The 27760-nt window shown below is 26.8% G+C and overlaps 1 protein-coding gene across 2 annotated transcripts in view; it reads left to right on the forward strand.

Annotated features, from left to right (window-relative positions):
- Nucleotides 1-27760, forward strand: part of Ggamma30A (guanine nucleotide-binding protein subunit gamma-e) — a 376644-nt gene that overhangs the window by 77596 nt on the left and 271288 nt on the right. For both annotated transcript variants that reach the window (XM_075293688.1, XM_075293689.1), the window contains one exon: nucleotides 14007-14148. In XM_075293688.1, the coding sequence (XP_075149803.1) occupies nucleotides 14036-14148 (113 nt within the window). In that variant the 5' untranslated portion in view covers nucleotides 14007-14035. The remainder of the gene's footprint in view (nucleotides 1-14006; nucleotides 14149-27760) is intronic.

A 27760-nucleotide genomic window follows, 5' to 3' on the forward strand; every position in this document is an offset into this window, starting at 1 on the left:
ATGACAAAATTTTCGATAGAAATGAAATTTTGACAACATTTTCTATGGAAATAAAATTTTGACAAAATTTTCTATAGAAATAAAATTTTGACAAAATTTTCTATGGAAATAAAATTTTGACAAATTTTTCTATAGAAATGAAATTTTGACAAGATTTTCTATGGAAATAAATTTTTGACAAAAATTTCTATGGAAATAAAATTTTGACAAAATTTTCTATGGAAATAAAATTTTGAGAAAATTTTCTATAGAAACAAAATTTTCTGTAGAAATAACATTTTGACAAAATTTTTTATAGAAATAAAATTTTGACAAAAATTTCTATAGAAATGAAATTTTGACAAGATTTTCTATGGAAATAAATTTTTGACAAAATTTTCTATGGAAATAAAATTTTGACAAAATTTTCTATGGAAATAAAATTTTGAAAAAATTTTCTATAGAAATAAAATTTTAACAACATTTTCTATGGAAATAAAATTTTGACAAAATTTTTTATGTAAATAAAATTTTGACAACATTTTCTTTAGAAATAAAATTTTGACAAAATTTTCTATAGAAATAACATTTTGACAAAATTATCTATAGAAGTAACATTTTGAAAAATTTTTCGATAGAAATAAAATTTTGACAAAATTTTCTATGGAAATAAAATTTTGACAAAATTTTATATAGAAATAACATTTTGTATAGAAACAAAATTTTCTATAGAAATAAAATCTTCTATAGAAACAAAATTTTCTATGGAAATAAAATTTTGACAAAATATTCTGTAGAAATAAAATTTTCAAAAATTTTCTATGAAAATAAAATTTTGAAAAAAAAATTCTATAAGAATAAAATTTTAACAAAATTGTCTATAGAAATAATATTTTGACAAAATTTTCTAAAGAAATAAAATTTTGACAAAATTTTCTATAGCAACAAAATTTTGACAAAACTTTCTATGGAAATAAAATTTTGACAAAATTTTCTATAAAAATAAAATTTTGACAAAATTTTCTATAGAAATAAAATTTTGACAAAATTTTCTATAGAAATAAAATTTTGACAAAATTTTCTATAGAAATAAAATTTCGACAAAATTTTCTATAGAAATAAAATTTTGACAAAATTTTCTATGGAAATAAAATTTTGAAAAAAAAATCTATAAAAATAAAATTTTGACAAAATTTCCTATGGAAATAAAATTTTAACAAAATTGTCTATAGAAATAAAATTTTGACATTTTGACAAAATTATCTATAGAAGTAACATTTTGAAAAATTTTTCGATAGAAATAAAATTTTGACAAAATTTTCTATGGAAATAAAATTTTGACAAAATTTTATATAGAAATAACATTTTGTATAGAAACAAAATTTTCTATAGAAATAAAATCTTCTATAGAAACAAAATTTTCTATGGAAATAAAATTTTGACAAAATTTTCTGTAGAAATAAAATTTTCAAAAATTTTCTATGAAAATAAAATTTTGAAAAAAAATTCTATAAAAATAAAATTTTAACAAAATTGTCTATAGAAATAATATTTTGACATAATTTTCTAAAGAAATAAAATTTTGACAAAATTTTCTATAGCAACAAAATTTTGACAAAACTTTCTATGGAAATAAAATTTTGACAAAATTTTCTATAGAAATAAAATTTTGACAAAATTTTCTATAGAAATAAAATTTTGACAAAATTTTCGATAGAAATAAAATTTTGACAAAATTTTCTATAGAAATAAAATTTCGACAAAATTTTCTATAGAAATAAAATTTTGACAGAATTTTCTATGGAAATAAAATTTTGAAAAAAAATCTATAAAAATAAAATTTTGACAAAATTTCCTATGGAAATAAAATTTTAACAAAATTGTCTATAGAAATGAAATTTTGACAAAATTTTCTAAAGAAATACAATTTTGACAAAATTTTCTATAGCAACAAAATTTTGACAAAACTTTCTTTGGAAATAAAACTTTGACAAAATTTTCTATAGAAATATATTTTTGACAAAATTTTCTATAGAAATAAAATTTTGACAAAATTGTGTATAGAAATAACATTTTGACAAAATTGTCTATAGAAATAAAATTTTGACAAAATTTTCTTTAGAAATAAAATTTTGACAAAATTTTCTATGGAAATAAAATTTTGAAAAAAAAAATCTATAAAAATAAAATTTTGACAAAATTTTCTATGGAAATAAATTTTCAACAAAATTTTCTATAGAAATGCAATTTTGACAAGATTTTCTATGGAAATAAAATTTTGACAAATTTTTCTATAGAAATAAAATTTTGTCAAAATTTTCTATAGAAATAACACTTTGACAAAATTTTCTATGGAAATTTTTTTGCTATTATCGAATTTATATTAAATAAATTTAAAATTAAAGTTAAAAAAAAAAAACCGAATAATATTTAACATTGGAGATTGTTTTCCATATCTAGTGTTGATGCTTTCAATTTTCAAATCAAAAATTGGCAGAAAATTTTATTATCATTTTTTTTATTTGTACACATAACTCAAACATTTTTTGTTCAAGTATTTTCACAAAAAATAAAACTAATTTTATTTGTATTCAAGTGCATATGAATAATATCCGTAATTCTATTAAATGTCCATTCATTCAGTTTTTATCTATCGATATACCTATAGAAATGCAAAATTTTTGTTTAATTAAAAACTTTTATTGAAAATAATTTCATTATGAGCTACATGTATACAACATGATGTGGACATATAAATGACATGACATGTGCTGCGAGTGGCAATTTATCTACACACAAAAGAAAAAACCCAAACCAAATGATCACATAGAATGACTGGTTAGTTGTAGAGTGGATAGACGTTTGGTAATGGAGAATATCGGGAGGGTGTTTCAATGACAGCTATTACAAATGGTTTGAGAAATTTACACACACACGCCCACACATACACACTGAAGTATGTATATACTTTTAGCTAATAGACCACAAACTATATATGCAAGCGCCTAAATGTAGGCTCAGTAACTCAGTTGCAAATTTTAAAAATTTGCAAAATTCAAATAAACCAACGGAAGGCCGTACAAATTACTCGCATAGGCGGAAATATTCCATGAATTTTATTGTTAAATTAAACTTAATTGGACGATACGAAATTGGTAGATTTTTATTGTATAACAACGGCTATTTATTATTTGATATACTATATATGGATTTTGTAAGTAGATTTTTCCATTCGATGTGTGTGTGATTTGTATTTTTGTTCAAATTGGATTGCATTGTTTAAAAATGTTTTTTTTTTTAATTTAAAAAGGAAACACAATTGACAAATATTATAAAACAAATACACTATTTAAGTATGGAACTGAGCTGAGACTACAATCAACAGGTTTTGGATCAAATTTCTTATAGAAATAACATTTTGTCAAAATTTTCTATAGAATTAAAATTTTGACAATATTTTCTATAGAAATAAAATTTTAACAAACTTTTCTAAAGAAATAATATTTTGACAAAATTTATCTATAGATATAAAATTTTGACAAATTTTTCCATTGAAATAAAATTTTGACAAAATTTTTTATAGAACTAAAATTTTGACAAAATTTTTTATAGAAATAATATTTTGAAAAATTTTTTATAGAAATAAAATTTTGAAAAATTTTTCCATTGAAATAAAATGTTGACAAAATTTTCTATAGAAATAAAATTTTTGTAATTTTTTTTTTGGCTCGAATGGCAACCATGATTATGAACCGATATGGACCTATTTTTGTGTGATTGGGGATCGGCTATATCTAACTATAGACCGATATGGACCAATTTTGGCATGGTTGTTAGCTGCCATATACTAACATCACGTTCCAAATTTCAACCGGATCGGATGAATTTTGCTCCTCCAAGGGGCTCCGGAGGTAAAATCTGGGGAACGTTTTATATGGGTGGCTACATATAATTATGGACCGATATGGACCATTTTTTGCAAGGTAGTTAGAGACCATATACCATCTGTGATAGCAACATAAGTTTTGCTGCAGTATTAATTTAAGTTAATTATTTTTGCAATTACTAAATATGTGTTTTATGTCGAATTGTAGTAATATTTTAATTATGGACGTATTTATTTACAAATGTAATTGACAATAAATTGAATGTAAGTGAAACTTGTACGGAACAAAATAGAATCTAATGTATTTCCATATTATATTGTTGCCAGATCCAATAAAAAAATCATCCCTGATGAAGCTGGAAATAATCCTAGTGAAACGTTGGATGAAAATAATGGAATAATTCAATATTTGTTTTGTTCGCATTCAAAAGTGACCTTGAAAGTCCTAAGAAAATATATACGGAGAAGTTACAATTTTGACAAAATTTTCTATAGAATTACAATTTTGACAAAATTTTCTATAGACATTCAATTTTGACAATATTTTTTAAAGAAATAAAATATTGACAACATTTTCTATAGAAATAAAATTTTGGAAAAAGTTTCAACAGAAATAAAATTTTGACAAAATTTTCAATAGAAATAAAATTTTGACAAAATTTTCTATAGACATCCAATTTTGACAATATTTTCTGAAGAAAAAAATATTGGCAAAATTTGCACAAAATTTCCCATAGAAATAAAGTTTTGACAAAAATTTTTATAGAAATAAAATTTTGACAAAAATTTTTATAGAAATAAAATTTTGACAAAATTTTCTGTAGAATTAAAATTTTGACAAAATTTTCTATAGAAATAAAATTTTAACAAAATTTTCTATAAAAATAAAATTTTGACAAAATTTTCTATAGAAATAAAATTGTGATAAGATTTTCTATAGAAATAAAATTTTGAGAAAATTTTCTATAGAAATTAAATTTGGACTACATTTTCTATAGAATTAAAATTGTGACAAAATTTTCTATAGAAATAAAATTTTAACAAAATTTTCTATAGAAATTAAATTTGGACTACATTTTCTATAGAATTAAAATTGTGACAAAATTTTCTATAGAAATATTTTTTTAACAAAATTTTCTATAGAAACAAAATTTTCTAGAGAAATAAAATGTTCTATAGAAATCAAATTTTGCCAAAATTTTCTATAGAAATAAAATTTTGACAAAATTTTCTATAGAAACAAAATTTGGACAAAATTTTCCATAAAAATAAAATTTTCACAAAATTATCTATGGAAAAAAGTGTTGACCAAATTTTCCATAGAAATAAAATTTTGACAAAAATTTCTATAAAAATGAAATTTTTACAAAATTTACTATAGAAGTAAAATTTTGACAAAATAATATTTTCTATTGGTAGTTTTTTGGTGAAATTCTCTTCAAATTTTAATTGATTATTTTTGGCTCGTATGGCAACCGTGCTCTCTAAACAAACACATAAAATATAAGAATAATATTGACATGGAATCTTGAACGATCCGACAGTTGTGGTATTTTGTAACCTGGGAGTGAAATCTCAGGGAAATGTCTTTCAGGTTAAAGTCACAACTCACGTCGTCCTCTTAAACCCTTGGTAGGCAGGGCTTGGAGAATCTTCTGTGTAAGGTAACCATTATGTTGTTGAAATGTAGGTTCTGTTAATACGACATGTAGATTAGTGCCTGACCTTTCTCTGAACACAAGTATTCAACCCTCACGAGGACCTCGCTGGTTGTAACCAAATTTTAGTACCAAATTTTATCCGGATCAGATGAAATTTGCTTAATTGTGTTGATTTCAAAATTTCATTTAAATTTTTAATTGATTCAATTAAAATAGTAATTGATGTTTATTGCAAAAATCAATTAATTTTTTAATTGATTCAATCAAAAATTTTATTGATGTCGATTGGAAAACTCAGGGTTTTAATTGATTCAAATAATTATTTAGTTAAAATTTTTAATTAAATTAGTTAAAAAATTAATTGAATTTTGCAATCGACATCTATTAGATTTTTTTATTAAATTGTTAATTGGATCAAGTAATTGTTTTATAAAAACCGTGAACATTTGCACTTATTATACCCTTCACCAATACTGTGGTACAGAGTATAATAAGTTTGTGCATTTGTATGTAACGCCAAGAAGGAAAAGTCTGAGTCCCATCGTTTAGTATACCGATCGTCTTAGAATTAAATTCTGAGTCGATTTAGCGATGTCCGTCAGTCTGTCTGTTGGTGTATTTTTGTGTGCTAAGTACAGCTCGCAGTTTTAGTCCGATTGTCCTAAAATTTGGTACAGGGTCCTGTTTCGGCTCAAAGACGATCCCTATTGATTTTGGAAAAAATCGGTTCAGATTTAGATATAGCTGCCATATATATTTTTCACCGTGTATATCAACCGATCTTCCTCAAATTCCGTACATTCGAATATTTTATGAGTCTCGAAAAACTTGCAAAATATCAGCCAAATCGGTTCAGATTTAGATATAGCTCCCATATATAGCTTTCGCCCGATTTACACTCATTTGCCCATAGAGGCCAATATTTTGCTCCGATTTAGTTGAAATTTTGCATAGGGAGTAGAATTAGCATTGTAACTATGCGTGTCAAATTTGGTTGAAATCGGTTCAGATTTGGATATATCTCCCATATATAGCTTTCGCCCGATTTACACTCATATGACCACATAGGCCAATTTTTAACTCCGATTTAGTTGAAATTTTGCACAGGGTGTAGAATTAGCATTGTAGCTATGCGTGCCAAATTAGGTTGACATCGGTTCATATTTAGATATAGCTCTCATATATATGTTTTTCTGATTTCGACAAAAATGGTCAAAATACCAACATTTTCCTTGTAAAATCGCCACTGCTTAGTCGAAAAGTTGTAAAAATTACTCTAATTTTCCTAAACTTGTAATACATATATATCGACCGATAAATCATAAATAAACTTTTGCCAAGTTTCCTTAAAATTGCTTCAAATTTAAATGTTTCCCATATTTATACCCTTCACCACTACTGTGGTACAGGGTATAATAAGTTTGTGCATTTGTATGTAACGCCAAGAAATAGTGGTCATAGACCCATCTTTTAGTATACCGATCGGCTTAGAATTAAATTCTGAGTCGATTTAGCGATGTCCGTCTGTCTGTCTGTCTGTCTGTCTGTCTGTATATGTAATTTTGTGCACAAAGTACAGCTCGCAATTTAAGTCCGATCGTCCTCAATTTTGGCACAGGGCCGTTTCTTGTGACAGAGACAATCACTATTGGTTTTGGAAAAAATCGGTTCAGATTTAGATATAGCTGCCATATATATTTATCCCCGATTTGGTCATAGTTAGCGTATTCATCGACCGATTTTATTGAAATACCGTACATCCAAATATTTTATGAATCTCGAAAATCTTGCAAAATATCAGCTAAATCGGTTCAGATTTAGATATAACTCCCATATATATCTTTCGTCCGATTTAGACTCATATCACCACAGAGGCCAAAGATTACTACCGATCTTCGTGAAATTTTGCACAGAGGGTAGAATTGGCATTCTACCAATGCTCGGTAAATTTGATTGAAATCGGTTCAAATTTAGAAATAGCTCCCATATATATCTTTCGTCCGATTTGAACTTATATGGCCACAAATGCCAAGGTTTTGCCGTAATTTGCTTCAAATTTTGCACAAGGGGTACGTTTAATAGTATCGTTAAGTGTGTCAAATTTTGTTAAAATCGGTGCAGATCTAGATATAGCTCACATATATATCTTTCGCCCGATTTAGACTTATATGGTCTCAAAAGCCAGAGTTTTGCCCTGGCTTACTTCAAATTTTGCACAAGCGGTACTTTTAACGATACTATTGTATGTGCCAAATATGGTCAAAATCGATTCAGATTTAGATATAGCTCCCATATACATCTTTCGTCCGATTTGAACTTATATGGCCTCAAAATCCAGAGTTTTGCCGTGATTTGCTTCAAATTTCGCACAAGGAGGACGTTTGGTAGTTTCGGTAATTGTGCAAAATTTGGTTGAAATCGGTTCAGATTTAGATATGGCTCCCATATATATCTTCCGTCCGATTTGCACTCATATGACCAGGGGGCCAAAGTTATATTGCCATTTACGTGAAATTTCGCATAGACAGCAGAATTATTATTCTAACTATACATGTCAAATTTAGTCAAAATCGGTTCAGATTATATATAGCTCCCATATATACGTACACCAGAGTTGGGGAAATATGGTAGACTGTTACACATTTTAGACCCATTTTCAATGGAAGTGTCCTCCAATTAACTGGATAGCGTTAGCCGATTTAAATTTTAATTCTAGAGATTTTGTAGAAGTAAAAAAATTGTCTCCTTTATATAGCTTCCAGCAAATGTGAAGTAGTTGAGATGGTAACACAAATTTTGGCCTACATAGGGGTGAAGGGTATAACAAAGTTGGGCCCGCCCGACTTTAGACTTTACTTACTTGTTTATTAAGCATGGGATCACTTTCTTAATTGAATTTTTGTTTTTATGTTGATTAATTATAGTTAATAATATTCATATTTCATGTTAGCCGGTTACCGAAATAGGTAATTAACGTCCAAATGCATGTTATCTAATTTTACAATTATTATCTAAATCTGTCTAATCTGTCTAATTGACATAATGTTTCTATTTTGCTTAAAATTTTCATAGTATCAATTAATTTTTTTTCTCGAAATTTCTGCTTCAATTAACTTTTTAATTGGAAATATTTTGGTGATATTTTTTCTGTGTTTATATGGGGGCTATACCTAAAAGTGGTCCGATATGACCCTTTTACCATATATGTGTCCTAAATTGAGGTTACCAATTTACTTTTATCTTATTTTTATATATCCCAACTACAATGACTTTAATATTTAAATTGAAACAAAACAAAATCAGCCAAGACAATAAACATTTGACCCTCCATTAGGTTAAGATACCGCCGCAAATATACACACATTATATTTTCTTTTTAAATTAGGAGAAAATTGATGAAATCCCATATCGTTTAGGCTTTATAAAGACCCTTTTTTGCATTCAATTCCTTTCATTCCCAGCTTTACCCAAATAGTATCTCAATCACTTGCCAACACCATCCATTTGGAACCATTAAGACAGGTAGTAGCTATCGTTTCGATATCAATCTTTTACACTTTTTTGTTTGACCATTTTGTTGCTAAATGTGTTTAGTAGACCTTTAGGCCTTTAATCTTGGCCACCTGCTTGACCTTTTTCTTGGTTATCCTGGCACCTGACATACGCATACAAAGGCACATTCAACAATTCCACCATTTTCCATCGGTTTTGTAGGCTGTACTAACTTGACCAGCAACAGACATCAACATTGATGTTTAGATTTTGATGAATAAGGGGTCTTGGGAGGGAGGGAGTGAGACAAGGGAGTTTCCATATATTTGAGATGTTATGGATATTTGTATATGTATATACGATTTATAAAGTGGAACAATCTGCCAATATGTGTTAAAATGATGGATTTTATTATGCAGTGTTAGAAAAATTTAGTAAAACGGGTAGCTTTAGTCGAATGTAATTTTCGTTTTTTTCCAGCAAACAAAGAAACACAACTATAAGCATATTTGTTTTGCCTTTTTTCTAACTGCTACATATTTTAGAGAGTTTGGCTATAAAAAAATATTTAAGTAGCATACCTTCTAGGCTAAAAAATTGTATGATTATAAAAAATATGTAGCATACCATTTAGGGTTAAATATTTCATGATTATAAAATTATGTTGCATACCTTTTAGGCGCATTTATTTCAGGGGGTTTGTATCTTTGCTAAATGCCAACTGAAAGCTTTTATGTTAATAACAGAGCTAAGGAAGTTTGCCAAATTCAAAGGGCCGTTGTTTTTAAGTTAAAAAAATCAAATAATGAGGATAATTTTCAAACTATTTTTATATATTATTCATTAATAGATGGGGTTTTTTAAATGCTTTTTTTTTAAATAACTTAAAATGACAATATAACAAAAAATATTAAAATAATTCGAATTTAAAGCATATTTTATTTAAACAAAGCTATGCTCATTGGTAATGTAATTTTACGACATCCATACAAAAAGCTTTCCCATCCTTTTAACCCTTTTTAGAAGCTTTAATTAAAACCTTTTATTCAGCAATTTTAAAATTCTATAACATTTCTCATTGCTTTTTTACCTTGTTGCCGCTTTTTATCCACCCCTACTTGAATAAATGAACATAATACTGCAAGCCCTCAATGCGCAGGTCATGACCAGGTGACATCCTGATGAGACATTGAGAAAATGAGAGAGAGAGAGAGAGAGAAAAAACACCGAAAATACAGAGAAATTTTATGTTGTGTATTATTTTATAGCAACATAAAAATGAGGACATGAGCTAAATATACTCGAACTCAGCTATATGAAAATGCAACATAATTTTCTACTATGTATAGGTGAAATAATGTAGACAATAAACAGGGTGTACAATTTTATGTGGAAATACCGTTGGGTCGATATTATCTATGCTAAGGATATTTTATTGCATTATAAAATAAAAAAATAAATAAAATTTTTTCACAAATTTTATTTCTATAGAAAATTTTGACAAAATTTTATTTTTATAGAAAATTTTGTCAAAATTTTATTTTTATAGAAAATTTTGTCACAATTCTATTTCTATAGACAGATTTTGTCAAATTTTTATTACTATAGAAAATTTTGTCAAAATTTTATTTCTATAGAAACTTTTGTCAAAATTTTATTTCTATAGAAAATTGTGTCAAAATTTTATTTCTATAGAAAATTTTGTCAAATTTTTATTTCTATAGAAAATTTTGTCACAATTTTATTTCTATAGAAAATTTTGCCACAATTTTATTTCTATAGAAAACAAAATCACAAAACAAAATCACAAAATCATATTTCTATAAAAAATTTTACCAAAATATTATTTCTATAGAAAATTTTGTCAAAATTTTATTTTTATAGAAAATTTTGTCACAATTTTATTTCTATAGAAAATTGTATCAAAATTTTATTTCTATAGAAAATTTTATCAAAATTTTATTTCTATTGAAAATTTTATCAAATTTTATTTCTATAGAAAATTTTACCAAAATATTATTTCTATAGAAAATTTTGTCAAAATTTTATTCCTATAGAAAATTTTGTCAAAATTTTATTTCTACAGAAAATGTTGTCAAAATTTTATTTCTATAGAACATTTTAACAAAATCTTATTTCTATAAAAAATTTTACCAAAAAATTATTTCTATAGAAAATTTTGTAAAACTCTTATTTCTATATATAAATTTTGTCAAATTTTTATTTCTATAGAAAATTTTGTCAAAATTTTATTTCTATAGAAAATGTTGTCAAAATTTTATTTCTATAGAAAATTTTATCAAAATCTTATTCCTATAGAAAATTTTAACAAAATCTTATTTCTATAAAAAATTTTACCAAAATCTTATTTCTATAGAAAATTTTACCAAAATATTATTTCTATAGAAAATTTTGTCAAAATTTTATTCCTATAGAAAATTTTGTCAAAATTTTATACCTATGGAAAATGTTCTCAAAATTGTATTTCTATAGAAAATTTTGTATCTACATTTGTTAAAATTTTATTTTTATAGAAAATTTTTAGGAAACCGCGGTCAATATTGTCTATGCTAAAATAAATTTTCCAGCTTTTGTTTCTATAGAAAACAGTTTCGGAAGTGTATTTCTATAGAAAAAAATTTGTCAAATCGTCAATATTATAAATATAGAAAATTTTACCAAAATTTTATTTTTATAGAAAATTTTATTTCTAATTTTATTTCTAGAGAAAATTTTGTTAAAATTTTATTTCTATAGAAAATTTTGTTAAAATTTTATTTCTATAGAAAATTTTGTTAAAATTTTATTTCTATAGAAAATTTTGTCCAAATATTATATCTGTAGAAAATTTTGGCTAAATTTTATTTCCATAGAAAATTTTTTCAAAATATTATTTCTATAGAAAATTTTAACAAAATCTTATTTTTATAGAAAATTTTACCAAAATCTCATTTCATAGAAAATTTTACCAAAATATTATTTCTATAGAAAAATTTGTCAAAATTTTATTCCTATAGAAAATTTTGTCAAAATTTTATTCCTATGGAAAATTTTGTCATAATTTTATTTCTATTGGAAACTTTTTCAAAATTTTATTACTAAAGAAAATTTTGTCAAATATTTATTTCTATAGAAAACTTTGTCAAAATTTTATTTCTATAGAAAATTTTGTCAAACTCTTATTTCTATATATAAATTTTGTCAAATTTTTATTTCTATAGAAAATTTTGTCAAAATTTTATTTCTATAGACAATTTTGTCAAAATTTTTATTCTATAGAAAATTTTGTCATAATTTTATTTCTAGCGGAAACTTTCTCAAAATTTTATTACTACAGAAAATTTTGTCAAATATTCATTTCTATAGAAAATTTTGTCAAAATTTTACTTCTATAGAAAATTTTGTCAAAATTTTATTTCTATAGAATATTTTGCCAACATTTTATTTCTATAGAAAACTTTGTCAAAATTTTATTTCTATAGAAAATTTTGTCAAACTCTTATTTCTATATATAAATTTTGTCAAATTTTTATTTCTATAGAAAATTTTGTCAAAATTTTATTTCTATGGAAAATTTTGTCAAAATTTTATTCCTATAGAAAATTTTAACAAAATCTTATGTCTATAGAAAATTTTACCAAAATCTTATTTCTATAGAAAAATTTACCAAAGTATTATTTCTATAGAAAATTTTGTCAAAATTTTATTCCTATAGAAAATTTTGTCAAAATTTTATTCCTATCGAAAATTTTCTCGAAATTGTATTTCTATAGAAAATTTTGTCGAAATTTTGTATCTACAGAAAATTTTGTTAAAATTTTATTTCTATAGAAAATTTTTAGGAAACCGCGTTCAATATTGTCTATGCTAAAATAAATTTTCCAACTTTTGTTTCTATAGAAAACATTTTCGGAAGTGTATTTCTATAGAAAAAATTTGTCAAATCGTCAATATTATAAATATAAAAAATTTTATCAAAATTTTATTTTTATAGAAAATTTTGTTAAAATTTTATTTCTATAGAAAATTTTGTTAAAATTTTATTTCTATAGAAAATTTAGACAAAATTTTATTTTTATAGAAAATTTTGTCAAAATTGTATTTCTATAGAAAATTTTATCAAAATTTTATTTCTATAGAAAATTTTGTCAACATTTATTTCCATAGAAAATTTTGTCCAAATATTGTTTCTATAGAAAATTTTGGCAAAATTTTATTTCTATAGAAAATTTTATCAAAATTTTATTTCTATAGAAAATGTTGTCAAAATTTTATTGGTATACAAAATTTTGTCAGAATTTTAATTTCTATAGAAAATTTTATCAAAATTTTATTTCGGTAGAAAATTTTGTCAAAACTTATTTCCATAGAATATTTTGTCAACATTTTATTTATATAGAAAATTTTGTCAAAATTTTATTTATATAGAAAAATTTGTCAAAATTTTATTTCTTAAGCGTCTGGATAAAAATTTTTGTATCCAAATTGTCTGAAATTCAAAATCTAAAGGTATTTTGGGTCCATAACTACAATTTTGGTGGTGGATATAAGAAGTTCTTATTCATATTAATTGTAATGTGTGTGGGGGTTTTGTTAGCACCCTGTAATTTTAAGGTGTGATTATAGCATAACAAATGACCGGGAAATCTTTGGGGTTATTTTTTTCATCTTTTTTTAAAAATGAGAAACGGAGAGTAAAATTATATCTGCACTAAAAACCCAGGCGGCATAATGTCTTACAAAAATATCTCCTACCCCGCAATCCACCCCCCTTACAAGCATAACAGGCCAAACACAGGGAAAGATAATAAACCTGAGAAGAGAATAAAAACAACTGCAACGAGACTGTGAGAGTTCTTTTTTAGCTTTTGCCCAGCATTATCCTTAGACCCTAACACAAGATAGAAAGAGATAGAAAAGCAAAATAAAATGAGAGTTAAAGCTTTTGCCATAATTTCTAATGAAAGCTTTTCGTTTTTCCTCTACAGGAGTGGTATGTTGACAAATTTTAGCCGCCATGGATCCCAGTGCTTTACAAAACATGGATCGGGACGCATTAAAGAAACAAATCGAAAATATGAAATATCAGGCCTCCATGGAGAGATGGCCGTTATCTAAAAGCATTGCAGAGTGAGTAAAAATTTTACACAAAAAAAGAAAACATAAAAAGATGAAAAAGCAGAAAAAAACAATTAAAAAGCCAAATATAAGGAAATCGTTAATATGTTAATTATAAAAATTCGAGAGAAAAAAAAACTCAAGAAAATATTAAATATTAATAATAATGAAGAATTTAAGTGTTATCATAATCATAGTATATTAGAAGTGTCTGTAGTATAAAATGTAAAGTTTTTGTATTTTTTGCTGGCCTGTCTGGCTGCCGTATATAAAAAAAACCCGCCCAAAAGTATGCAACATTAAAAACACTCCCAAACACTGGCCCCATTTGGATTATTATGGCAGTTTTATATCTGTGTGTGTGGCAAACAAAAAATTATGATAAATGATAAAGAACCATAAAAAAATTAAAAAAAAAAGAAGAAACACACACACACACACACAAATTTCAAAATAAGTGAAAACTTTAGAATATGAAAATAACAAAAAAAAAATGATAGAAATACTTACCCCTGAGATTGAGTTGGAGTGATGGAAATGTCTGCCAAAAAAAAAAGTCGGTGAATAATTTGAAGTGTTTGCTTGAGTGTGTTTGTGTATGTGTGTTGTGCTTGTATATGATTACTCTTTAAGGGTGACAGTCATTAATTATGCAGACACCAGTGTGTGTGTGTGTTTTTTTTTCATTCACCCTATTGTTTTTTGTTTGTTTATCCTCATGTTGAGGTCCTCACAATAACAACAACAACAAGACAAAATATAAACAATAAAGAAAAACAATTTCCAATACTAGCAAAACAAGACAACAACTGCTACATTTCCAAACAAAACAAAAGAAAAAAAAAACAAAACAACCACATTCAAATTCTACCAAAATCCAACCAAGAACGAAGAAAAAAAAATCTCATTCATTCACACCCACTCTTTTATAAGGACAATATCTTTACAGGGGGATGTTTTATTGTTTTGTGTGCTTAAATATGTCTGTGTGCGCGTTTTATTATATCCATGATCCTGTTCATTATAGTCGTGCTGTTGTATGGCAATGAAATTCAGCTCGTTTAGCATGTGTCAATAAAAGCAACGTCAAACCACCGCCGCCAAGTCACACCATATATTTGGTGGCAGATATAATACCCCGCTCGATTAATATGGTGTGGCTTTTGGTTAATTTTTATACAACACCACTAGTTGACAACAGACGAAATTCATTTTTATTTATGGTTATTTTTAAACTAAATACAATTCCAGGAATCAGAGGGTATGTTATGTTAGTTATAATAAAAATTTTCCCCAGGAGTTTTTATACCCTCCACCATAGGATGGGGGTATATTAACTTTGTCATTCCGTTTGTAACACATCGAAATATTGCTCTAAGACCCCATAAAGTATATATACATATTTTCGGTCGTGATGAAAAATCTGAGTCGATCTAAGCATGTCCGTCCGTCCGTCTGTTGAAATCACCCTAACTTCCGAATGAAACCAGCTATCGACTTGAAACTTGTCATAAGTAGTTGTTATTGATGTAGGTCGGATGGTATTGCAAATGGACCATATCGGACCACTTTTACGTATAGCCCCCATATAGACCGACCCCTAGATTTGGCTTGCGGAGCCTCTTGGAGGAGCAAAATTTATCCGATCCGCTTGAAATTTGGTACGTGGTGTTAGTATATGATCTCTAACAACCATGCAAAAATTGGTTTATATTGGTCCATAATTATATATAGCCTCTATATAAACCGATCCCCAGATTTGACCTCGGGAGCCTCTTGGACAAGCAAAATTCATCCAATCCTTTTGAAATTTGGTACGTGGTGTAGGTATATGGTCTTTAATAACCATGCAAAAATTGGTCCATATCGGTCCATAATTATATATAGCCCCCATATAAACCGATCTCCAGATTTGAACTCCGGAACCTCTTGGAGGAGAAAAATTCATCTGATTCGGTTGAAATTTGGTAGATTGCGCTAGTATATGGCCGCTAACAGCCATGCAAAAATTGGTCCATATCGGTCTATAGTTATATATAGCCGATCGCCAATCACACAAAAATTGGTCCATATCGCCAAAAATAATCTACAAAAATTTTATTTCTATAGAAAATTTTGTCAAAATTTTATTTTTATAAAAAATTTTGTCAAATTTTTATTTTTATAGAAAATTTTGTCAAAATTATATTTCTATAGAAAATTTTGTCAAAATTTTATTACTATAGCAAATTTTGTAATTTTTTTTTCTATAGGAAAGTTTGTCAAAATTTTATTTCTATAGCAAATTTTGTCAAAATGTTATTTCTATAGAAAATTTTGTCAAAATTTTATTTCTATAAAAAATTTTGTCAAAATTTTATTTTTATAGAAAATTTTGTCAAAATTTTATTTCTTAGAAAATTTTGTCAATATATTATTTTTATAAAAAATTTTGTCAACATTTTGTTTCTATAGAAAATTTTATCAAATTGATTTATATACGTACTGAATCGGTCTTTATACCCTGCGCCACACTGTGGAACAGGGTATTATAAGTTAGTGCATATGTTTGCAACACCCAGAAGGAGACGAGATAGACACATGGTGTTTTTGGCAAAAATGCTCAGGGTGGGCTCCTGAGTCGATATAGCCATGTCCGTCTGTCCGTGAACACATTTTTGTAATCAAAGTCTAGGTCGCAGTTTTAGTCCAATCGACTTCCAATTTGGCACAAGTATGTGTTTTGGCTCAGAATAGATACCTATTGGAAGAAATCGGTTAAGATTTAGATATAGCTCCCATATATATTTCGCCCGATATGGACTTATATGGCCCCAGAAGCCAGAGTTTTACCCTAATGTGCTCAAAATTTTGCACAAGAAGAACAATTAGTACTATAGTCAAGTGTGCCAAATTTTATTGAAATCGGTTCAGATTTAGATATAGCTCCCATATATATCTTTCGCCCGATATGGACTAATACGGTCCCAGAAGCCAGAGTTTTACCCCAATTTGGTTGAAATTTTGCACTAGGAGTATAATAGTAGTGTAGTCAAGTGTGCCAAATTTTATTGAAATCGGTTTAGATTTAGATATAGCTCCCATATATATCGTTCGCCCGATTTAGACTCATATTACCACAGTGGCCAATCTTTTACTCCGATTTAATTGAAATTTTGCACAGGGAGTAGAATTAGCATTTTAGCTATGCGTGCCAAATTTGGTTGAAATCGGTTCAGATGTAGATATAGCTCCCATATATATGTTTTTCCGATTTCGACAAAAATGGTCAAAATACCAACATTTTCCTTGTAAAATCGCCACTGCTTAGTCGAAAAGTTGTAAAAATGACCCTAATTTTCCTAAAATTTTAATACATATATATCGAACAATAAATCATAAATAAACTTTTGCGAAGTTTCCTTAAAATTGCTTCTGATTTCAATGTTTCCCATATTTTTTACTAACATTGTATTCCACCTTAGGGCATTAGCCGACTTAAATTTTGAGTCTATAGATTTTGTAGAAGTCTTTCAAATTCTGTCCAGATCGAGTGATATTTAAATGTATGTATTTGGGACAAACCCTTAAATATAGCCCCCAACAGGTTTGATGGATGTGATATGGCATCGAAAATTTAGATCTACAAAGTGGTGCAGGGTATAATATAGTCGGCCCCGCCCGACTTTAGACTTTCCTTACTTGTTTTGGATTATAAACATCGGTAGTTTTCTGTCCATTCTTAACAATGCTGGTTTATGGAAAAAATCTTCCAGAGTAAAATTATTTTTTTTTTACAGAAAAAAAAATTTTTATGGTTATAGCATACATAGAAAATTTTGTCAACATTTTATTTCTACAGAAGATATTTAAAATTTTTTTAATTCTATAGAAAACTTTCTGAACATTTTATTTCTATAGAGAATTTTGTCAAAAATTTATTTCTATAAAAAATTTTGTCACTATTTTAGTTCTATAGATAATTGTAAATTTTTTTAATAAAAAATTTTGTCAAAATTTTATTCCTATAAAAATTTTTTAAAAATCTTATTTCTATAGAAAATTATATCAAAAATTTATTTCTATTGAAAATTAGTCAAAATTTTATTTCTATAGAAAATTATGTAAAAATTTTATTTCTATAGAAAATTTTTTAAAAATTTTATTTCTATAGAAAATTTTTTAAAAATTTTATTTCTATAGAAAATTTTGTTAAAATTTTCTTTCTATAGGAAGTTTTGTCAACATTTTATTTCTATAGGAAGTTTTGTCAAAATTTTATTTCTGTAGAAAATTTTATGAGAATTTTATTTCTATAGAAATTTTATGAAAATTTTATTTCTATAGAAAATTTTATGAAAATTTTATTTCTATAGAAAATTTTGTCAAAATTTTATTTTTATGGAGAATTTTGTGAAAATTTTTATTTATATAGACTATTTGTCAAATTTTATTTCTATAGAAAATTTTGTCAAAATTTTATTTCTATAGACAATTTTGTAAAAATTTTTATTTTTAAAGAATATTTCTATAGAAAATTTTGTCAAAATTTTATTTCTATATAAAATTTTGTCAACATTTTAATTCTATAGAAAATGTTGTCAAAATTTTATTTCTATAGAAAATTTTGTCAAAATTTTATTTCTATAGAAAATTTTGTCAGCATTTTATTTCTATAGAAAATTTTGTGAAAATTTTTATTTCTATAGAAAATCTTTCAAAAATTTTATTTCTATAGAAAATTACATCAAAAATTTATTTCTATTGAAAATTAGTCAAAATTTTATTTCTATAGAAAATTATGTAAAAATTTTATTTCTATAGAAAATTTTTTAAAAATTTTATTTCTATAGAAAATTTTGTTAAAATTTTCTTTCTATAGGAAGTTTTGTCAACATTTTATTTCTATAGGAAGTTTTGTCAAAATTTTATTTCTGTAGAAAATTTTATGAGAATTTTATTTCTATAGAAATTTTATGAAAATTTTATTTCTATAGAAAATTTTATGAAAATTTTATTTCTATAGAAAATTTTCTCAAAATTTTATTTTTATGGAGAATTTTGTGAAAATTTTTATTTATATAGACTATTTGTCAAATTTTATTTCTATAGAAAATTTTGTCAAAATTTTATTTCTATAGACAATTTTGTAAAAATTTTTATTTTTAAAGAATATTTCTATAGAAAATTTTGTCAAATTTTTATTTCTATATAAAATTTTGTCAACATTTTAATTCTATAGAAAATGTTGTCAAAATTTTATTTCTATAGAAAATTTTGTCAAAATTTTATTTCTATAGAAAATTTTGTCAGCATTTTATTTCTATAGAAAATTTTGTGAAAATTTTTATTTCTATAGAAAATCTTTCAAAAATTTTATTTCTATAGAAAATTTTGTCAACATTTTATTTCTATAGAAAATTTTGTGAAAAATTTTATTTTTATAAACAACTAGCGTAACGCGGCCCGCTTCGCTGCGCCTTCCGAAGCGTATTTGGAGGAATATTTTGCGTTAACTTAGTCAACTATATCCTTCGTGCTGAAAACAAATTCGAAAAGATTTGAATTCTTTTAAACAAATCGGACTACTTGATTTTTCGTTTATAGGTACAAATACTGCGGTAGAGGGTGTACCCTTTCCTCCAAATTTTTTTAATAATGTTCTGTATTCAAGTAGTTGGACAATCTTCTATATTTCTTGTGAATTTTAAGTGTGGTTTGTCAAGGAAAGGTATCATTTTACTCAACAAATCTGAAAATTAAGCACTATATTATCCAATAAATCGGAAAAAGCAAACGTAGTAAAAAATTTTACCACATTAACATTTGCTAAAATGTTGGAAAATGATGTACCCTCTACGTTGGCTACCAATTTCATGTAAATTTAAGTTATTTACTAAAAAGAAGTCTGACAGAAGCCTGTGCAAAAATCATAAAATTATGTACCGAATACCCATTTATGGACAACTCTCTACTTTCAATTTAAGAAAAAAAAAAACGGACAAAAGGGCACCCTCTCCTCACCTTCGCACCACTCCGACCTGATATCGGACTATCACGTACCCTATATTAATTTCGCAACTACTCAATGGTCCCTATAAAATCTATCGAAGTAAATCGATAGAATTTACTTCGATAGAATTCCCACGTTCCGTGTAAATTTCAAGTAGATCGGCGATGTTCCCACGTTCCCTGTAAATTTCAAGTAGATCGGCGATGTTTAAATTTTGCTCTATTGTTTTAAAGGGACGTCACTTTCCCCGATACAATATCGACAAACACCGTAGTGAATAGCACCTAACCTTCCCTGAAAATTCTTTAAACTTTCCTTCAAGTGTGGGGCAAGGAAGGCTGCCTCTTCGTTCATAACCTTCTCCCACTGCTTTTGTAAATTTCAAGAAAACTTAATTTTTTTTGCAGTTTTAGAGGAGGACCTCCTCCCCGACCAAATATCGAAAAGTGATGTAGCGTATCTTTTGTAAACGTCCAATAAAATGTCAAACAAATTATAAGCCTAAAGGGGCGGCCTCTCTTCCGTCCAAATATCACAAAATCAGGTATCAACTATTAATATCGTAACTTCTCCCCAGTCCTCAAGTAACTCGGTACAGTTTAATTGTTTCTCTGTATGTACTTAAGAGAAGCGGATGTCTCCCTATACCCTTTTATTTTTATTAAAAAATCAGGAAAGTGATATAAATTTCATAACCCGTTTTTCCGTAAATTTCAGTCGGGGGAGTTTAGTTTTGTTTGTACTTTCAAAAAAAAAAAAAATCGGCAAAGGGGAGGTCCCCCTCCCCGACCAAATACCGAAAAATAATGTAGCGGATTTTTGTCTAGATGCCAACCCCAACATTCAATGAAAATTTCAAGCAAATCGCATAATTTTGTTCCAAGTTTCAAAAAGTAGGGCAAGGGGAGGTCCCCCTCCCCATCCACATATGAAATCATCAGGTACCCCACATTAATTCCATAACCTCACCACATGTTTTCTGTAAATCTCAGATAATTTAGAGAATTTTAGTTTTTTCACTGTACTTTAAAAATGTCGAACAAAGGGGAGGCCCCCCTCCGCCGCCAAAATATCGAAATAAAAAGTAGCGGATCTTTGTCTAGATGCCACCCCCAATCTTCAATGAAAATTTCAAGCAAATCGGTCAACTTTGGTCTAATTTTCAAAAAGTCGGACAAAGGGGAGGTTCCTCTCCGCGACCATATGTCAAAAAATGAGCTACCCTATTTTCAGCACATGAGTGCCCCCCACGATCTCTGAAAGTTTCAAGTAAATCGGTTCAGCCGTTTTCGCGCCAACTCGGTTCATACAAATAAACAAACAAACAAATAAACAAACATAATTTGAATTTTATATATATAGATTTTGTTAACATTTTATTTCTATAGAAAATTTTGCGAAAACGTTATTTCTAAAAATTCTCAAATTTTTATTTCTATACAAAATTTTGTCAAAATTTAAATTATATAGAAAATTTTGCCAAAATTGTATTTCTGTAGAAGATTTTATCAAATTTTTAATTCTTCAGAAAATCTTAATTCTAAGAAAATTTTGTTAAAATTTTATTTCTATAGAAAATTGAACAAAATCTTGGTGGGAGAAGTATATTGTGCAAAATCTAAGGGAAACCACCGTGGTGCAATGATAAGTATGCCCGCCGTGCATACACACTGTCGTGGGTTCGATTCCTACTTCGACCGAACACCAAAATGTTTTTCAGCGGTGGTTTATCCCACCTCAGTAATGTTGGTGACATTTCTGAGTGTTTCAAAGTTTCTCTAAGTGGTTTCACTGCAATGTGGAAATCCGTTCGGACTCGGCTATAAAAAGGAGGTCCCTTGTCATTGAGCTTAACATGGAATAGGGCAGCATTCAGTGATAAGAGAGAAGTTCACCACTGTGGTATCAAAATGGACTGAATAGTCTAAGTGAGCCTGAAATATTGGGCTGTCACCTAACATAACCTAACCTACCGAAACAAAAAAAAAATTCTACCAATCAGTAAAAAATCCAGCATTTTCACTGTGGCAACAGTGGGTGTAACATGATTTACCTACTATAGAAAACATTTGTTGCATAGTTTTAGGCGGTGTTAGCGTAAAATTGATTATTTTTAAGGCATCTATTGGAATCTTAATAGGATTTAGGGTCAATTTGTAAATAAAATTAAATTAAAAATGTTTAAACCTAAAATATATGTCTTCAAATCTAATATCGAAAATTTAAAATTTATCCTCATAGCCTTATGAATCGGTGGAGGTGTTTTCAAAGAAAATTCTTGTATACAATCATTGAGCAAATTTTACTGATATCAGTTAACCTAAATATAAATGTGGGTTATTAAATAGCACTAAAAGATCTAGAGATCTTATCTCTTTCGGCCATCATAAAAAGTGATGATTTCATCCTGTTTAAAACTCTTCATTTCTTCTGGAAAGATTTTCCAGAAGAAAGCCCCCATCATTTCATTGTATTTCTTTTGCCAATAAACAATAAAATCAAACCATTCAACAATTGACATTAATGTAAATCCAAAGAAAATGTCTTATTGGTCTTTTTTTTTTTTCAAAGTATAATTTACTTTTATATTTATTACAATTGTTTTTCCAGAAAATAGAAAAAAAAACACAAACAAATAGCCTATCTCACTCTTACATTCAGTATCAAAAGATACAAGTAACAAGATATGAAAAGTCATAAAAAACACAAAAAATTCTACATCTACATAAAGGAAGGGAAGAGAAGTAGGCGAAACAGAAAAACATAAACGCCTTCATCATTGGCAGTAGTAAAACGTTTCTTCTTACAATTTTTGCTATTAAACTTGCCTCGTTTTTGCCAGAAAGAACAAAAAATTTTTTTTCAGGAGAAAATTATACAGTCAGTAATAAACTAGTTAATGTAAAATTTAGCATACTTTTGGGCGCCATAGAACAATATAGTAAAACGAAATATTTGCATATTTCTACAATATATTTTCTTTGTTTGTTGTTCGTTGGTCTATCTGTTAGTTATGGGGGGATGTTCTAAAAATATATATGGAGAGAAAAACAAAAAAAAAAAAATTCAAGGCTGAGGGGAAAACAAATATATGAAATTATTTACCATTGCCTTAAAGTTTCAAATTAAAATGTTTCGAGTGAACAATGGGATTATATGAAAAAAGGGGGCAGGATATGATGCATTAATTAAATCGCATTAAGTTCAAGGGCAAGATATTAATAATTCGCAAAGGATACATTATGGTGGTCCGCCTTGCAAAGGAGGACTAACCAAAGCAAATGGGTTCAATCCCAGTCTCGTCAAAACACCAAAAAGACTTTAAGCGGTGGATTATCCTATTGCTGGTGATATTTCTGAGTGTTTCAAAGCTTCTCTAAGTGGTTTCATCGCAATGTGGAACGCCGTTCGGGCTCGGCTACAAGAATGCCAATTAGCTACTCGTAAACATAGTATCGGATAGCACTCAGTGATAAGAGAGAAGTTACCCAATGTGGTATCACAAGGAACTGAAAAGTCTAAGAGAGCCTAAAATATTGGAATGCCGCATTGGGCAAAGTCTTACATAGGGCTACTTCTGCTTATGGTCCTACATCCATAATTATACCCTGCGCAATACTATTTGCGACACCCAGAAGGAGACGAGATAGACACTTTGTGTCTTTGGAAATAATGCTCAATAAATTTTGACAAAATCTTTTATAGGAATAAAATTTTGACAAAATTTTTATAGGAATACAATTTTTTATATGAAATACAATTTTTACAAAATTTTCTATACAAATAAAATTTTGATAAAATTTTCTATAGGAATAAAATTTGGACAAAATTTTCTAAAGGAATAAAATTTTGACAAAATTTTCTATAGGAATAATATTTTGAAAAAAAATCTATAGGAATTAAATCTTGACAAAATTGTCTATAGTAATAAAACTTGAGCAAAATTTTCTTTAGGAAAAAAAGAAAAAGTTTTGACAAAATTTTCTAAAGGAAAAAATTGTGAAAAAATTTTCTATAGCAATAAAATTTTGACAAATATATCTATAGGAATAACATTTGGACAAATTTTTCTATAAGAATAACATTTCTATAGGAATAAAATTCTATAGAATTTTCTATAGTAATAAAATTTTGGCAAAGTTTTCTTTAGGAAAAAAATTTTTGACAAAATTTTCTATAGGAACACAATTTTTGCAAAATTTTCTAAAGGTATAAAACTTTGAACAAAATTTTCTATAGGAAAAAAATTTTGACCAAATTTTTTATATGAAATAAAATTTTGATAAAAATTTGAGAAAATTGTCAATGGGAATAATATTTTGAAAATTTTCTATACGAATAAAATTTTGATAAAATTTTCTATAGGAATAAAATTTTTTATATGAAATAAAATTTTTACAAAATTTTCTGTAGAAATAAAATTTTGACAAAATTTTCTATAGGAATAAATTTTTTACAAAATTTTCTATAGGAATAAAATTTTGACAAAAAATCTATAGGAATTAAATAATGATAAATGATAAAAATTTGAGAAAATTGTATATGGGAATAATATTTTGAAAATTTTCTATAGGAATAATATTTTGACAAAATTTTCTATAGGAATAAAAATTTGATAAAATAAAATTTTAAAAATAGAAATAAAATTTTGAAAAAAAAAATTATATAGGAATTAAACTATGACAAAATTTCTATACTAATAAAATTTGGGCAAAATTTTCTTTAGGAATAAAAAAAAAGTTTTGACAAAATTTTCTAAAGGAATAAAATTTTGAACAAAATTTTCTATAGGAATAACATTTTGACAAATATATCTATAGGAATAAAATTTAGAATTTTATTCCTATTTTGAAAATATTCTATAGCAATAAAATTTTGACAAAATTTTCTATAGGAATAAAAATTTTATTAAATTAAATTTTAAAAATAGAAATAAAATTTTGAAAAAAAATTCTATAGGAATAATATTTAAAAAAAAAATTCTATACGAATACTATTTTTAAAAAAAATTCTATAGGAATACAATTTTGAACAAAATTTTCTATAGGAATAAAATTTTGACAACATTTTCTTAAGGAATAAAATTTTGACAAAATTTTTCTATAACAATAAAATGTTGAAAAAAATTTTTATATGAAATAAAATTTTGAAAAAAATTTCTATAGGAATAATATTTTGAAAATTTTTTATGGGAATAAATTTTTGACAAAATTTTCTTAAGGAATAAAATTTTGAAAAAATTTTCTATAGGAATAAAATTTTGACAAAATTTTTTATATGAAATAAAATTTTAAGAAAATTTTCTATAGGAATAAAATTTGGACAAAATTATATGGGAGCTATATCTAAATCTGAACCGATTTCAACCAAATTTGGCACGCATAGCTGCAATGATAATTCTATTCCATGTGCAAAATTTCAACTAAATTGGAGTTAAAAATTGGCCTCTGTGGTCATATGAGTGCAAATCGGGCGAAAGCTATATATGGGAGATATATCTAAATCTGAACCGATTTCAACCAAATTTGGCACGCATAGCTATAATGCTAATTCTACTCGTTGTGCAAAATTTCAACTAAATCGGGGCAAAAAATTGGCCTCTGTGGTCATATGAGTGTAAATCGGTCGAAAGCTATATATGGGAGCTATATCTAAATCTGAACCGATTTCAACCAAATTTGGCACACTTGAATATAGTACTAATTGTTCTTCTTCTGGGACCGTATTAGTCCATATCGGGCGAATGATATATATGGGAGCTATATCTAAATCTGAACCGATTTCTTCCAAAATCATTAGGATTCTATGCTGAGCCAAAACACATACTTTTGCCAAATTTGAAGTCGATTGGACTAAAACTGCGACCTAGACTTTGATTACAAAAATGTGTTCAAGGACAGACGGACATGGCTATATCGACTCAAGAGCTCACCCTGAGCATTTTTGCCAAAGACACCATGTGTCTATCTCGTCTCCTTCTGGGTGTTGGAAACATATGCACTAACTTATAATACCCTGTTCCACAGTGTGGCGCAGGGTATATAAAGTTAAAATTACCCATTAAAAGTATGAAAAAACCAAGTTTTAAAAAATTGAATTAAAAGAACTTCCTGGGTTGTTAAAATAAAGAACATCATTGGGAGTGCATCTTCTGAAAGTGCTTTAAAGTTGTGCCTTTGGAAGAACTTCCAATTTATTTGGTGGGAATTAACATTCTTGCTATGCATGCCACATTTGGTTGAAATCGGTTCCGATTTAGATATGCATTTTCTTTCAACTAATATTTGTTTATTTTAAAGAAATTTTTCCAATAATTTATTTGGTACTAATATTGTGCCCTAAAAATTTCGTTGCATTATAAGTCAATAGTTTTTTCAGTTTAAATGTCTAATTAGATGAATAATTTTTTTAGAAGATGTTCTTGACTGATTTTTTAAATGTTTATGATTTAAGAAAGAAAAAATCAATTAAAATTACTAATTCATTTAAATGTAATATCAAAAATTTTCTTTTGCATACCTCAGGGAGCGAAATACTTTGTAGTATATATTTATTGTTCCTTGTGTATTATTTCTGTGAGAAATTTTTATTTGTCTTTAGAATTAAATATTAATTAGGCTATTAATTTCATAATTGAATCCAAACTAATTTTGTTTTCTATATATTCTCCTTCCACTGTTATTAACAATTTTGCTCCTAATCAATAATTGCCCATTTTACTATATATAAAAAAAATTCTCTTGCATACCCTCGGGATTGTAAGTCCTTGGGGCATTATTTCTGCGAGAACTTTAACAGGACATTTCTTTTTTTGTTCCTGTTTTGTTAGTCCAAAAAACATTTTGTTTACTTTCTCTACGATAGGAAGGAAGTCATTTTATGCGTGGATGAAAATATTTGAACAGAAAATTATTGGTGCTATTAATAAATAAATAACAAACAATTTGACATTCTCCAAGAGCCTGATAGCTATATGATAAAATGTGATGAGAAAAATTCATTTTTAATGAAAATAATAAGATTTTTCCCTTGTAGCTAATCTCAAGAAAATAATTTAGAAAGAAAATTGAAGTTAGCCTAAAAGTAGGCAATGCAATTATCTTAACAATATTTAAATAATAAAGAAGGGGGACAATGATGTAGAGTACTATATAACCAATTAGTTAGGGTATTTGGGGAAGTTATTTCATTTTTTTCTAAAAAAATCTATTTGAGAAGGCTTTAATCTTCTAAATATTAAAAAAAAGTAAGGAATGACATAGTGGATCAATGGTTTTGACCATTTGTGGACATATCTACAAATGGTCATAGATAAAATCAGTACGACCTCGCTTTTGATCTGTAATTTTGTAGGTCTGAAATCCAGTATCATTTCCAAAGCTCTAGTTAAAATGATTCTCATTGTCGTGCTTATGCGAAGTCAACATGATTATTGGATACGACAAAAATTAGTATGTAATTGTTACTTTCCACCGATATCCACTAGACTATCGATGCACATTTTCAAATTGTGCTATAAATGGTACACCCGTATTCCGACTACGGTTACTATACGTGCCACAAATAATCTACCAAAATTTCATGATAATTTTATAAAAAATCTACCAAATTTAAAAGAAAATCTTATTTTGA

This window comes from Haematobia irritans, chromosome 2 (genome assembly GCF_050003625.1).
Source record: "Haematobia irritans isolate KBUSLIRL chromosome 2, ASM5000362v1, whole genome shotgun sequence".
In the NCBI taxonomy this organism is placed as follows: Eukaryota; Metazoa; Arthropoda; class Insecta; order Diptera; family Muscidae; genus Haematobia; species Haematobia irritans.